The following is a 15,318-nucleotide window of genomic DNA, read 5'->3' as shown; positions in this document are numbered from 1 at the left end:
CTAAAAATGCTATACATTGGTGGTGGAGTTGGGACCCCATAACATGTAAAGTGGTTTGAGTGTCTTACATAGAAAAGTGCTATGTAAGTGTAATGATTATTATTATTATGATGATGGGTTCAGAAACATTAGCACCATATGCAGACGTAATAATGGTAATAATGGTAGAAAATGGCCATTCAGTCCCTGATATATCCAGCACATATCAGAATTTGGGGTTAAAAGAAAACCTCTGAACAAAGCAAACAGCGACTTTGTCAGCAACAATACTTAGGTAAGGTGTGGCATTCAAATTATGCTCAATTGGTATTTATGGGCCTAATTTGTGCCAAGAAAACCTTCCCCACACCATTACACCACCACCACCAGTCTGTACCACTGACACAAGGCAGGATGGATCCATGGATTCATGCAGTTTACGCCAAATTCTGACCCTACTATCTGCATGTTGCAGCAGAAATCAAGATTTGTCAGACCAGGCAATGTTTTTCCAATCTTCAATTGTCTGGTCACATGCCCATCTTCCTGTTCTTAGCTGACAGGAGTGGAACCCGACATGTTCTTCTGCTGCTGTAGCTCATGCACTTTAAGATTCGATGCATTGTGCTTTCAGTGATGCCCTTCTGCACACCACTGTTGTAAAGAGTGGTTATTTGAGTATTTGTGGCTTTAATGAGTCTGGCCATTCTCCTCTGACCTCTCTCATTCACAAGGTGCTTTCTCCCACAGAATTGCTGCTCATTGGATGTTTTTTGTTTATCGCACCATAATCTGTAAACTCTAGAGAACTTCAGTCACAAAGACTCCTCAACTGGCTAGAGTTTCAATAGGAACAGTGACTAAAGTTACATCTGTATTTAGATCTATGGGACAGACATCAGTAAATAGGGTTGGAAATTGTGGTCGAAAGCGCACATTCGATGACGTTGATGCTTGTGCATTACTGCGATATTACAAATATTACCCCTCATTACAAAGACAAATGCACATTTGAGAGTTCAGTGTTGCAAAAACCATAGACATACAGATATGTGGAAAAACGTGATATGGTCAAATGAGTCATCCTTCACCATATTCTCGACAAGTGGGCCAGAGCACATGTGCAATATACCAAGAGAATGGTACAGGCCTGACTGCTTGACCCCTACAGTGAAATGTTATGCCTTGGGGGGCATTTTCCTGGCATGGTTTGGGTCCACTTGTCCCCTTAGAGGGAGTGATCACCTTTATCCTAAGGTGAAACATTTCTATCCTGATGGGAGTAGTCTCTTCCAGGATGACAATGCCCAATGTGAAAATTTCGATTTTTATACCACACTGATCAAAACAAGACCATCCACATTTTGGGTGAATCAAAGAGAGCGTAGAGAGCTCAAAATGTCAAGATGGAAAACTCAGTTTACAGTGTACTAATATCCAATTACGTAAAATCGTTGTGTCTGAACTTCTCTGTGTTTGATAGAACATCAAATGAAATATTGTAATGATTTCTGTTTGCCATCGTTGTGGTAGTTTATCACTAACGACAGGAACAATGGAGAGGACGCAGGGTTCAATACGAACAATAGGAACTTTATTTGAAAACAGGGCAATCTTCAGGCTGGAGTGACCCTCTGTAACATGCTACCCTCTCACGCTCACCACTCTAACACTCTGCACACTGAACTCTCACACAACTCCTCTGCGTGGGAACCAGGCACCCCTATTTATGCCCTCTGGCCCTGTGACTGGCTTCTCCAATCATGGTGCATCCTGTGTTAGATAAATATATTTCAGTGTATCTCTTTATATAATTTTATTTTCATTTATTTATTATTATATTTATTTATCTGTCTATTTATTAATTCTGGCACAAATTATCCTCCATGGAGACGGCCGTAGCTCATAAATGAGGTCTAATTGCTTTTGACTCTTGGCTACTGATCAAAATTGCTTTCATCACTGGCTTTACATAGTTATAACTTCCAGGTAACATTAGTGGCCTACATCTTACGCAAGTAAGTAACACTTTCAAGCATCTAAATTTCAAAATCTCGACTTTTCCATTTGTACAAATATAGAATATAGGGCATAAAATAGCGGAGATGGCAAAACTGTCATTATTCTTTTGCACTATATTTTTCAAGGGATAAAAATGCATTTTCCCATTTTTCAATTGCTATTGTGAAACAAACTTCCAATGGCCAAAACATGCACAGACCCAGCTGGTCCCTGAAACAGAATACTTTGACATCTACCATTATTTGGGAGGTTTTGAGTTTTGCTTATATGATAGAATTGAACTAGGAAGGTGCTATAAATCTTACTTATACATGTAAAGATGCATACATCCATAATTTTTGGTGGTATGCGTTCCCCTTTAAGATGTTTGACAGAATGTCTGGACTATTATTGTGCTTACACAGGAGAGAAGCTTGCTAAAAGAAATGACTGCAGCTCCTGCAAAATATATTCTTACACTTTATTTGAAGAAAAATGTATAAATGTTTAAATGTATCATGACCCTTTTGTTTTTACATTCTGATTTGTATTTCTACCTTAGGCTTAGGTCTTAAGCCATGGACCCCCCATTTTCCATCCTATAGGAGTTTTTGTTTTTCTCTCCTCTGTGCCTAATTATTTATTTGTTTACTTGTCTTTTTATTTTCAGTCTGTAAAGCGCTATCTGGCTACCCTGCCAAGGATGCTATACTAAATAAAAATGTATTGACTGATTGATTCCCCAGGCAGTTCCATAATATTTACTTCCAGAGTAAAGCACATATTAATTCTAGTTCAGAATACTCACCCAAACATTTCAGAGAGGTCACTTTGCCTGAGCTGCATTGAGTCCTGCTGATTTAATACAAAATGTTGTCAATCATAGTTTCCAACTGTCAAAACTGCACAGTTAGCCCAATAAGTGGTTGGTATAATAATCAAACTATAATCCAACATATATTTAAACATATACAATACATACAGTAACACCTAAAAGTATGGGTATATTGCCCTTGCAATGGAATTTGTGAAAGCCTCATAAGAAAGTTGCCAATAAGCCACAGCTGCTCTTTTGCCAGAACTCTCAAGTCCACGAGCAACCTCATAGCTTTGGGTGTTAATCTTTTTTTCATATAAACAGGGATGCATACACAACCTATATGGCCCAGGAAGGCAGAAACCAGTAGAGAGAACTAATGAAGATCCCTTGGCTCAACTGAAGCTAGAACTGAATTAAATTAAATTAAAGTAATAATTGCCAATATTAGCACCATAACGTAATGACCAGGGCTGTACATATTGATGGTTGTAGGTCTCCTTGGATATTAACATTAAAAGCAGGATCATACTTTTTAGAACTGTCACAACAGTAGTATGAAATCTGTCAATTTTAAAACCTGAAATGCATATATTGGATGGCCAGTAAACACCTAAAATGTTATATTATATGGTTAATAGTAGTTCCTCATAAATATCCTAAATATCCTTTTTTCATGCAATAACACTGAAGTCTACAGAACCTCACAAAAGTGTGTGGGTAGGCCCAGCTCACTTAATCACAAATCTTAGTCATGGCCTGTACAGTAGAGTGTAGAGTTTGCCACTAGATGATCACACACTGGGAGGGCCGCCAATCGCAATTGCGTCCGTTATCCAGTGGGACAGTAGTTGCATAGACAAGGCCTGTCCCACCATCCAACAACAGCTCTAACGAGATCCATGTAGCACTGCAGTGCATGGACAGGGAAAACCAAATGCAATCAAGGCTCTTCCTCTGAACAGAAGGGACAAGGATGAAAAACCATTAACTCCATCAGCTGGTTAACATGGAAAAACAGTGTTTGGCCTAAGCATAACCCTGGAGCCATTGCCAGCAAGGCAAACACAAGATGGTTTCACAGACAGATCATGCAGCTCAATGATTTGTTTCGCAGGTACAATGGCCAGCAGAACTATCTTCAGTAACATAAGCTTCAACTCTGCTGAGTGAATCAACTCAAAGGAGGCTTTGGAAAGTGTGTCCAGCAGTACATCAAGGTGCTACTCTGGAAAGGATACAGAACTGAGAGGGTGAAGCCAACGCACTAGGAAAACTAGGAAGCGGGAAATAAGCCCCAGGCAACTCACCATCAACATACACATGACAGGCAGAAAAGGCCACCAAATAAATTTTGAGCATGGACAGGGACTTGGCCGTATGCAACAGTTCCTGCAAGTATGACAATATCACTGCCATAGGGTAGGTGACAGGGTCATGTCCTCTTTCCAGACACCACATCTGGATACTCTGCCAACTATATGAAAACTGTGATCAGTGAGGTCTAGCTGACTAAATAGTCACTACCCAAGTTCACGCAGTCCAGCCAATCTAGATAGGTCAGACACAGACTCCCTAAAGCCCCTGATGCCCAGTATGGCATCCATGAACTTGGTTTTGGGGACTTTCATTTAAACATTATAAAGCAAGCCTTGGAAAGCTAACATCAATATTATCTCTCATTAATAGGCCAAATGGAAACAATAGGGGCACCAGTTTGGGTGTCTATTCCCATTTCCAGAAACAGTGTCCAAGCTTGAAACTATTTGTAACACTACTGTACCTTAGTGCTACTATTACTTTTGCAAATCACATTGTTCAAAATGTGTATACATAATTATTATAATTATTCATATTATTTACATATACCACAATATTTTCAGTAAAAACACAAGTTGCTGAAAGTCATAAGTATTTTTCTGTTTTGGACATCTTTGTAAATTTTTGCACTGTTCCTGTGTTCCGGCTATCCAGATTTTAGGTGGGGCAAGTTTTACTGCTGCCTGCTTGTAAACAGGTTGTCCACACAACAACATTCTGATCTTGGTAGTATCTGTTATTTATTTATCCTAATAGTTTGGAAAGGAATAACAGCTTATGTTAAATTAAGTAATAATGATAAAGACTCGTCATGAAAAATGTTCAAGTCTGAGTCATGGAAGGTTGAGTCCAAGTTCGAGTCTTTTGGTTTTGTGACTGAAGTTCGAGTCACCAAATACACAACATGAGTCTGAGTCACCAAATCCACGACTCAAGTCTGAGTCATGGATTCAAGTGTATGGATACTTCAGGACCTGATCTGATTATGCATTGGATTATCATTCTATATAAATCAATTATTTGAGGGTACCCATAATACAACTTTGTTTCACTACATCAAATATAATCATATTGGCGCACTGATGGGTATTGTCTGAAAATTGTTGCCTGGAAAATGAATGCAGTTTACTGGTGTCCCAGAACAGGTGTCCCAACAATTGACAAAGCATTGTCAGTGAGTTGCCAGGGGAATATCCTATCATGGCAAAGTCATACGTTGACTAGGGTAACAAGGCCTTTATGTCTTTAAAAATGTAAATTAAATCAGTTATACATCACTTTATCTAATACTGCTTACCTCACATGTGTAGCATTATGAATCTTGGAAATTTGGGCAGATTGACTTAAATTTATGGAGATTAAGTCTTTCTGGAAATCATTCTCGATGGATGACAAAGGGAGATGACTGGAATTGACAAACCTGTGGAAAAGAAAAGCAACATCTCTAGTCCATGGCAGGAAGCCAAATGATATTTTTCCTAATTTAGAGGATCAGTTTATATTCTCTCTTTCTAATTTGTCAGTGCAGGTTTCACAATTGTATTATATTCCAGTGAATAAATTTGAACTTTTCAGGAACAAATACACTAACACCCTGCTTCTCAAGGACTAAAGATTACAGAGTTCACTGAATAAAATGACTTGTTAAATTGTCCACCAGCTCTTCCCATGTCCTTTCCTAGAGCCCTGTATCCCCGTGCCTGGTATTCGTGTTTCCTTGAACCCTCGCCTGACTTTCCAACCACGACTCTGTCTCTCCCTTGTTGCCTTGTTTGCCCGATCCCACGACCCATGCCTGTGACCTCAACCACATCTCTGTCTAGCCTCCATTACCCTGATCTGCCTGCTCCTGACCCGCGCCTGTCCGACCACGCACTGCACTTGGGTCCCCTATTCCTGTGCTCCCCGAGGTGTAACCATGACAGCGACAGTTGCAGTGGCTGCGAGATTTAGAAGTGCTGAAATAATAAAGCAGGCTGCGAAATTTGCAGCGGCTGCGAGATTTGGAAGTGCTGAAAAAATAAAGCAGGCTGCGACATTTGGAGTGGCTGCGACATTTGGAAGTGTTGAAAAAATAAAGCAGCGGCTGCGACATTTGCAGTGGCTGTGAGATTTGGAAGTACTGAAAAAATAAAGCAGCGTCTGCAGCATTTTCAGAAGCAATTACGGAAAGGGAGGGTACATTGTAAAATATATTTGACTATGCCATTGGACAGCAAAGCAAGTCACATCGGCCAAGCCTGCTGCTCCGGAAGAGTCAACAGAATTTGAGAAAGGGGCGCCAACTGCGCAGTGCACGAAGGCTAAACACAAGTGGTAAGTATTCATATTATTTTTTTTTTTGTGATCTTCTGCTCTCTATCCACTTTGTGGTGACATATTAATAGAGTTATACGGCTGTCCTAAAATGTATTACAAATTAATTAAAGCTTATGGTAACACTAATTTACCTAAACATGTATATTTTCTTATACAATTACAGTACTCAGCCTATATGTAAACTCTAAGAAGTGAAGGTTCTAAACATAAGAAAGTTTACAAATGAGAGGAGGCTATTCGACCCATTGTGCTCATTTGGTGTCCATTAATAACTGAGTGATCCAAGGATCCTATCCAGTCTATTTTTAAATGTTCCCAAACTTTCAGCTTCTACCACATTGCTGGGGAATTTGTTCCAGATTGTGACTACTCTCTATGTGAAGAAGTGTCTCCAGTTTTCTGTTGAATGCCTTGAAGCTCAATTTCCATTTGTGTCCCTGGGTGCGTGTGTAAGAACCTTTTTGGATTCCCAGGGTTGATACTATGGAGGAACCCTTAAGGTTCTTATTAGAACCTTTTACCAAGGTTCCTTGCAAACAAGGATCCTTGAAGAACCTTAAATGTATGTAAAATCAATCACAATAATGAAGAAAAAGGGTTCTTAAATGATCCTGTGTTTACCACGGACCTCACGGTTCTTAAACGAACCCTTTAACTCACAAATAACCCAAAGGTTCTAAATAGAACCACTGAAGAACCTTCAATTTTTAGAGGGTAGTATGTACTCGGTTGATGTTTTTTCTGATAGTTACAGTTATTCAATTACTGTAGAAACTTGATTTTCTGTTAACTGTATTTGAAAGATTTTACATTTAAAAAAGTAAAGTAGTCATGATCCATTGTGGGGCAGGCTAATTTGAGAGCAATTCTAAAAGATAGAATAACACTCATTAATAATAATAAAATATGTTGATGTTAGTAGATAGTATGACGTATGACCTAACCTTATTAGTATTCCTACGTCATAATTTGGGGGCGTGGTTTTAGGTAGAGTTATTTCCTTTATTATTCCTACGTCATATCCGTCAGAAAGTGTACACCCATAAAACCCTGAACAACAAGGCCACCCATAACCCTGTTGTTCTTGTTGTTCTTGTTGGTCAATTGTAGAGTGTGAATGGGTCAGATCCTCCTGTAGTGGTTGGGGGGCTTTTTTTTTAAAACAAATATACATGTAATGGTTTAGGAAATATAAACCGTTATAAGATCAACAAGTTCTGTTGTCTGTAATGGGCCCAGGTCTTAACAATGCCAGTTTTGAATAGGGTGTTTATCTTATCCACACTGTCTCTGTCTCTGTCTTTGTCTGTCTCTCTCGCCCAATCATTTTATAAGATCAACAAGGTCTTTTGTCAGTAATGGTCCCAGGTCCTAACAATGCCAGTTTTGCATAGGGTACTTATGTTATCCACACTGTCTCCGTCTCTGTCTCTCCCCACCAATCTCTGGAAACATCTGAGGATGTTCAGTTTGTTTAATAATAAGACAAATTTAATTAAAAATAGCGTGTGTGTGTCTGTATAGGTTAATTGTTTTTGTAAAAAAAAAAAAAAAGCTGTGGTTATATTTTATTTTATATTAGCTCTCTCACATAATGTGTTCATTCATTTTACTTAAATACATTCTAGGGTCTTAAAGCTCGTAAGAGTTAGACTTAAGATAATTATGTGCTTTGAATGTATTTTAGCTGTCTCAATACCTACTGATAAGGGATCGTTTAAAAAATAAAAACAGCTGATCACTCAATGCTAAATAGATCACATCACTCAAGGCTAAATCACTCACACTGCGGGAGGTGGGTCAGACCACAGTAGGTATGACGTGTGATATCAAATAATTCAGAATACTTTTAACCTATATAATTTATAAGCTTTGTAAAATAAACCCAAATATCTCTTTTGCAGTGATAAACGCTGTTCTGAGTAGTTTGTGACTTGTTTAATACCAAACAATGCATAGCTATTTAAAAAAAATTATATCACTGTTAAAACTATTAGAGCGATGGTTATTTTAGATCTTTATAGTTATTTTCTTGGTTCAGGTTGTTTTTTAGCTCTTATAAAGGACTGAAATATTCTTAGTGGTTGTTGACTATAGGTCTAGATGATTTAAAAATGTTTTCTTGAGAGCCAAAAAGGTTCTAATAAAAGTTTTTTAAAAGAGTTGAGAGGAGAGAGATCGGCTCCATCTTGGTTTCTATTTGAAATTTGATGCAGTGCCATTTTATTGGTTGGTTTTGATATGTTAATTTGTAACGGGGCGGCACAAAGTCCAGACCAGAACAATGCCTTTCAAACAGCTCCGGCATATGGACAGCTGTATAAGTATGAAGGTCAGGTCTTCAGCTCGACAGACTTATACCGACCTTTCGATGTAAAGATCGACTAAAGATCAACAATGGCTGGAAACAACATCAGCGACTTCGATTTAAACGAGTTTTTAGGTAAGTCTTCAGATTAATTTCATTGACTCAGAGCGTATTGTGTACATGTATTGTAAATAAGGCTATAGCATCTGTTTTAAGCTCTGTAAAATTATTTTTCAGCCAGTCAACAGGAGTTAATTCCCAACACCGAGGAGATCATCTGGAACAACGCCGGTAAGCTTTTTGTGTTTGCGCTCATGGGTTCTTATGTATGTGTGTGTGTGTGTGTGTGTGGGTGTGTGGTTTTGAAGCAGATCATTAGAGTTTTGAAAATGTTTTAATATATATTAATGCCGGTCTCTTTAATTACACAGAAACTATCGAAAGGCCCGGGGTTAATGTCTCAGAGGATCGACCGAGAGAAGTGGTTGCTCCTAGACAGGCTGTCTGCCGGCCGGGTAAGAACTAAACCGTTGTTCAAACGTTGTTTGTATCACGTTTCTGTAAGATGTTTGAGTTCAGTTTTGTCAATTTAAAAAACGTATCCTTTCTAACAGTATTAAGAAACGTGGTTCGAGACAACGAAAGGCCTTCCACATTGAGGGCTTGTTTCGTTTTACCTTCGAGAACCGTAACCTTTCAAGAATCTGAAAGGCCGTCAGCCTCGGTATCTGATAGCTGTGAGTATATATCTGCAGCCTGTAAATAAGAGGTTAAAGCTTTTTATAAAGCGGTGTGGCTAAAGGTTAAACATGTCTCTTACCTTCACAGCGGTGCAAAAAGCTAAACCAGCCGAAAAACATAAGAAACAATTATTCTGTGGACGTAAGTAAGATCTTTCAAACTTTCATGTTTTTAAAAGGGATTTGTTTGCCCGCTGAGGGTTGAGGGTTAATATTTAAGGGATGTGAGCCTGTTTCGTGTAGGGCGGGGGGTTCTGGGAAAGACCTGTAGAAGTCCGGACAGGTCTGGGCTTGTTTCTGGGAAACGTGTTTAGAAATGGCCGATTGCCGTACCGTCTGGTTAGGAAGTTAAGCCGACCGAAAGGGTTTAGTAAGTTGTTTGGCATATCTTCCGCTATTATACTTCTGTTTTAAAGTGGTTGTTGGAAAAGGATTGATTGTGTTCATTGTATTTAATATTTAAATAGATCGTGAAAACGCTTGTGAAACAGGAAGTCCCGGGATCAGGAAGGTTCGTTTAAAAATGAAATGTTGTTGTGTGTGTGTGTGTGTGTGTATATCAATGTGTTTTATTAATAATATTACAGTTTTTAAAGAAACATTTAAGAAACAACTTATTTACATCGGCTTCTCTGTTTTACATTTATTATAAGGTTTTAGATTTTATTAAGTCCTAATAATGTGTCTGTAAATAATAAGGCGGTGTAGTGAATGTCTAAGGCTATTTTCAAAGGTCTAAAAAAGCAAAAGGTTTTGAATGTCCTGCTCAGGTTGTTTTAAGTTTGATTTCTGCCACCGTTTAAAGATATAAATAAATGCATTTTTTATTCTTCCCAAGACTCTTGGGATAGTCATTCGGTGGATGAGCTTTTGAGGACAATTACTCCGTCTAAGTAGGATCACACATCTTCACCGGTGAGACCGAGCCAGGCCACCAGCCCCCGGAGCTACTTCCTGAAGGTCGGCATGAGTTGCTACATACTTTGTTACAAAATCAAAGACTTGTCTTAGTGGGGCAAAACCTGGTGATAGAGAGCCAAAACACACTTATTAATACCCTTACTAATGCCTTGTACCATATTTAATGTTTAAATAGCCACAAAACGCCTTACTATTGTGGGTTGTTGGAAAAATAAAAATACTAAATAAATTAAAAAATGTCTGGACTTGGTAAAAGAACTCATGACCTAAAGGATTATGAACAAGCTAGGGCCCCAAAAAGACCTTCCCAAGAGAACGTCCCCGGCCCTGTTGTGAACTCCTCCGATGTTCCAATGAACCTGGAACTATTACAAATTGTAAATGATTTAAATAACCACCAACTACCCCCGATAGAATTAAACCCTCCGAGCCAACATGAATTAACAGACTTACCGTTGAACCCCGACCTGTTACAGATGGTCAATGATCTAAATAACCACCTCCCACCGGTAGCGCCTATAGAGGTTCTCCCCCTAGTTCACCCCGATTTGTTTGAAATGGTGGAGGCTTTGGAGGAGCTACCCTGACCAAATTCTGCCCCTGTTATAAATTATTTGAGTCAATTAGAACACAGAAGCCACCATCTCTATAGAGGAGGATCTTGACATTAACTGGTTGGATATCTTTGAAGGACTTTTACAGGCTTTAAATGAGACTCCTCAAAAGGTTTTTTTTGTAGATGGTGGCGGTGGTGGTGTTCGGGATGTGGAGGGTTCTGAGACTGATAAGGCTGTGGAGGACATGCTCTGTGAGAATGTGGGGGGTGACGGTTTTGTTCAAAATGATGATGTGTCCAAGAGTTCCAGTGATCCCGTGATTATAGATAGACCTGCCTATGAAATGATTCAGCGTTTTAATTTTGCAGAACTTTTAAATTGTGACAATTATGCGGAAATATTTGTCAACATACACGAGTGGAGATAATTTAGATGTTGATGAATTTCTGGCTGTCTCTCTGTGTTCTGTTTTTCTGAGCATAAGGTACAGAGGGCAGATGTTGAAGGGGTTAAAAAACTGAGTTATTGTGATCAAACTAAATATTGCCCGCAGTGTTGCCTCCAGTACCGTTTTCATGAGGTTAAACCACACAAATGTCTGGAGCCGAGATGCAGGATCTGTAATGCTGATTTAACCCCGGGGTCCAAGCACCAGTACTTTATTCAGCCCGTTAAAAAGGAGCCACCCCACAACCGGTATGTCTTTTTTGATTTTTGGTGAGAGTTGTATCAGGGATTTCTTTACACGGTATCGCGGTCCAAAATACCTCAATTACACATTTATTGCACACAATGCTAAGGGTTATGATTCTTACATTTTGATGAAGTATCTGGTGGAAAATGGGGTGACCCCAAAAATAATAGCTCAGGGTAGCAAGATCATGTGTTTCACCGACGAAGCTTTCAACCAACGTTACATAGACTCGTTAAATTTCCTCCCCATGAAATTGAGCGCTTTGCCTAAAGCTCTGGGTTTTGAGGCTCAGAAGAAATGTTGGTTCTGCCATTTTTTTAATACCAAGGACACTCAAAATGATCAAGGGTCCTACCTGCCCGCCTCTTATTACGGGGTTGATACTATGATGTCTCATGAGAGGGCAGAATTCTTTAAATGGTACAATACGGTTAAGGGAGGTGTTATTGATTCCAGTGAAGAGATGGCTGCTTATTGTAAAAATGATGTGGTGATCCTTAAAGAAACCTGTGTGCGTTTCCGCGCTGAGGTTATCAACACCTCAGGTCTCGACCCTTTGCAAAGTGTGACCATAGCGTCTTTCTGCATGAAAATGTATCGGGCCAATTTCTTGCAGAAAAACACTATAGCGGTCACCACTTCTGACAACTATCGTGCTAGACAAAAGAACTTTTCGACTGTCTCCATACAGTGGCTGGAATACCTGAGTGTCAGGGATAACATCTTCATCAGACATGCTTTAAATCAAGGGGATGTCAAAATGGGGCCTTACTACTTAGACGGTTTTAGCGACGTGTCCGGGATGCGTACCGCTTATGAGTTTGCTGGCTGTATTTACCATGGCTGTCCGCAGTGCTTCGACCCAAACACCTTTAACCCAGTAACACAAAAACTCTGCGGTGATATGTACTATGATTTCCAGGAACAAATGGAAACTTTAAAAAACAACTATGGTTTGAACGTACTGGTGATTTGGGAACACGAGTGGATGGCCCTGAAGCAGCAGGATGCGGGGGTACAACGGTTTATGGAAATCTTGGACTTTCCTGAATGTCTAGAGCCCCGGGATGCGTTATTTGAGGGTCGTACCAACACCATCTGTTTACATTATGAGGTAAAGGAGGGGGAGAGAGTAGATTACTGATTTCACCAGTCTGTACCCTTTTGGGTCAACAAGACCAAAATTTACCCGGTGGGTCTTCCAACCATCATTTATCGTGACTTTCTCGAACTCGGTCATTACTTTGGTTTGATCAAGGTCACCATGTACCCTCCTCGTGAGCTGTTCTTACCCATGTTGCCTTACAGGTGTTCGGGAAAATTGATGTTCCCTCTGTGTAGAACGTGTGTGGAAACTGAAAATCAGACTACCTCTTGTCTGCACAGTGATGAAGAGAGAGTACTGACGGGTGTCTGGTGTAGCATTGAGCTTGACAAGGCGGTGGAGAAAGGTTACAGAGTCGGTAAGGTGTATGAGGTTTGGCATTTTTCTGAAAAATCTGATACTCTTTTTGCTGATTACATTATGACCCATCTGAAAGGGAAACAGGAGGCATCGGGCTATCCCTCTCGGTGTGTTGACGCCGCGGACAAAGAGCGTTACATTCAGCAATATTTTGAAAAGGAAGGGATCCGTCTAGAACCGGGGAACATAACTGTAAACCCCGCCAAGAGACAAATGTCCAAACTGATTTTAAACAGTCTGTGGTGTAAGTTTTGGGAAAGAAATAACCGTCTAAACACAACCTTGATTAAAACCCCTGAACAGTTTATAGAATTTATGTTTTCCAAACAACATGCTGTATCACACTTTCAATTCTTAAATAACCGCGTGGCACAGGTCCAGTGGAGGGCCCCTAAAGATTTCCCCACCAAACAGGGTAACGTTAATGTTTTCATAGCGGTTTTTACCACGGCTTACACCCGGCTTGAACTGTACAACTTAATGGATCAGCTGCAGGAACACACGCTCTATCATGATACTGACTCTGTAATCTTTGTCACCAGACCAGGGAATTGGGTCCCTCCCCTCGGGGACTACCATGGGGAGTTAACAAGGGAACTAGATCCTCAGGATCACATAGTGGAGTTTGTTTCAGGGGGTCCTAAGACTTACGCTTACAGAACGGCGGCAGGTAAGACATGTATGAAAGTTAAGGGTTTCACTCTGAACCATTGTAACAACAAGCTCATTAACATAAAGTCTCTGATGACCCTGGTACAAAGTTTTGTAACCGAGAAAGACGCGCCTCCTCGTGAGATTATTACTGCCGGAAATCAGATCTATCGCAATAAAAAGGGGTACACGTTGGAAACTAGATCACTAAACAAACGGTTCAGGGTGGTGTACAATAAAAGAGTGTTGAAGACTGATTATAATACTCTGCCTTATGGATATTAGCGGCGGTTTTGATAACAGACTTCAACACCCTTTCTCCTGTATTATAGCCGGTCCCTCCAATTTGCATAAGAGCTATCTTATAAAGAACATCATAGAAGATGTGGAAGCAACTGTGTCCCAAGCTCTCGACAACATAGTGTGGTGTTACTCTTGCTGGCAACCGCTCTACAATGATTTGGCTTCGAAAAAAAATAATCTGAAATTTGTGCAAGGTCTCCCCGCCTCGTTGTGTGACGATGACTTGTTCCTGCACGGTCAAACTAATCTAGTGATCCTTGATGACCTGATGGAGCAGGCCGGTGACAACAGTGAAGTGGAAAAAGCCTTCACAAAGTACACTCATCATAGGAATTTAAGTATTATTTATTTAGTTCAAAATTAATTTTTTCAAGGTAAAAAAAGCTGCACTATTAATTTAAACGCCAATTATATAATTATTTTTAAAAACCCCAGAGATAAACTACAGGTCATCGTCTTGGCTCATCAAATGTACCCTAACCAGACCAAGTTCTTTTTGGAGGCATTTGAGGACGCCACCAAAAAACCCTATGGTACTTGATTGCAGACTTAAAAGCACAAACCCCAGAAGACTTTCGCCTCAGAACAGGTTTGTGCCCTCCCGATTGGCCGGCAGTGTATGTGCTAAAGAAAAGGAAATAAATAAGAATGTCTGTTCGGATTAAAAGAAATCTGCCACTTTTGCAAATGTTATTTGAGGGGAGCCCGCGCCATAGGAAAGCTGTGCTGGCAGTGGCCCCCTCGGATTTGATCGAGACCCTGTGTGGAATAGCTTTAAACATCTTACGCGGTAATATACCCCTAACCCCTTCTCAACATTCTAAACTCAAAAAACAAAAAGCTGTTATCAAGATCATCGCTAATAAGAAGTATTCTATTAAAAGAAAAAGAAAGAAGATTAATCAAACCGGGGGTTTTATTGGCCCACTCTTGAGCATAGCCATGCCTTTCCTAACCAGTCTTCTAGCTTCCAGAGTGGGTTAATAATGGAATATGCTCAGAAAATGTTTTTGATCCCTCAGGAGCAGCTTTGAGAAACTGAGAAAAAATGTTGTCGGGCCAGAGCCCATTAGACAAACGGCCGAAAACAACCTGGACTCTGAAATGAATATATTGGCCAGGGCCGATTTAATTCAGTATTCCAAAGCCCAGTTGTATAGCAACATGTTACAGCGCTACCTCCGTCTGGTTAGACAGGGTGAAAAAGTTCAAAATACTTTAACTTTAACCATGGCCTCTCAAG

General features: G+C 39.9%; 1 protein-coding gene across 1 annotated transcript in view; it reads right to left on the bottom strand.

Annotated features, from left to right (window-relative positions):
* Positions 1-15,318, bottom strand: part of tmprss3a (transmembrane serine protease 3a) — a 72,092-nt gene that overhangs the window by 33,015 nt on the left and 23,759 nt on the right. Inside the window, exons 7-8 of the mRNA XM_066707624.1 lie at positions 5,415-5,537; positions 2,789-2,835 (exon numbers count right to left, since the gene is read on the bottom strand). Coding sequence (XP_066563721.1) covers positions 2,789-2,835; positions 5,415-5,537 — 170 coding nt within the window. The remainder of the gene's footprint in view (positions 1-2,788; positions 2,836-5,414; positions 5,538-15,318) is intronic.

Source organism: Amia ocellicauda, chromosome 6 (assembly GCF_036373705.1).
Source record: "Amia ocellicauda isolate fAmiCal2 chromosome 6, fAmiCal2.hap1, whole genome shotgun sequence".
Taxonomy (NCBI): Eukaryota; Metazoa; Chordata; class Actinopteri; order Amiiformes; family Amiidae; genus Amia; species Amia ocellicauda.
The sequence above is the reverse complement of the archived record's forward strand: the minus strand, read 5'-3'. Positions and strand labels throughout refer to the sequence as shown.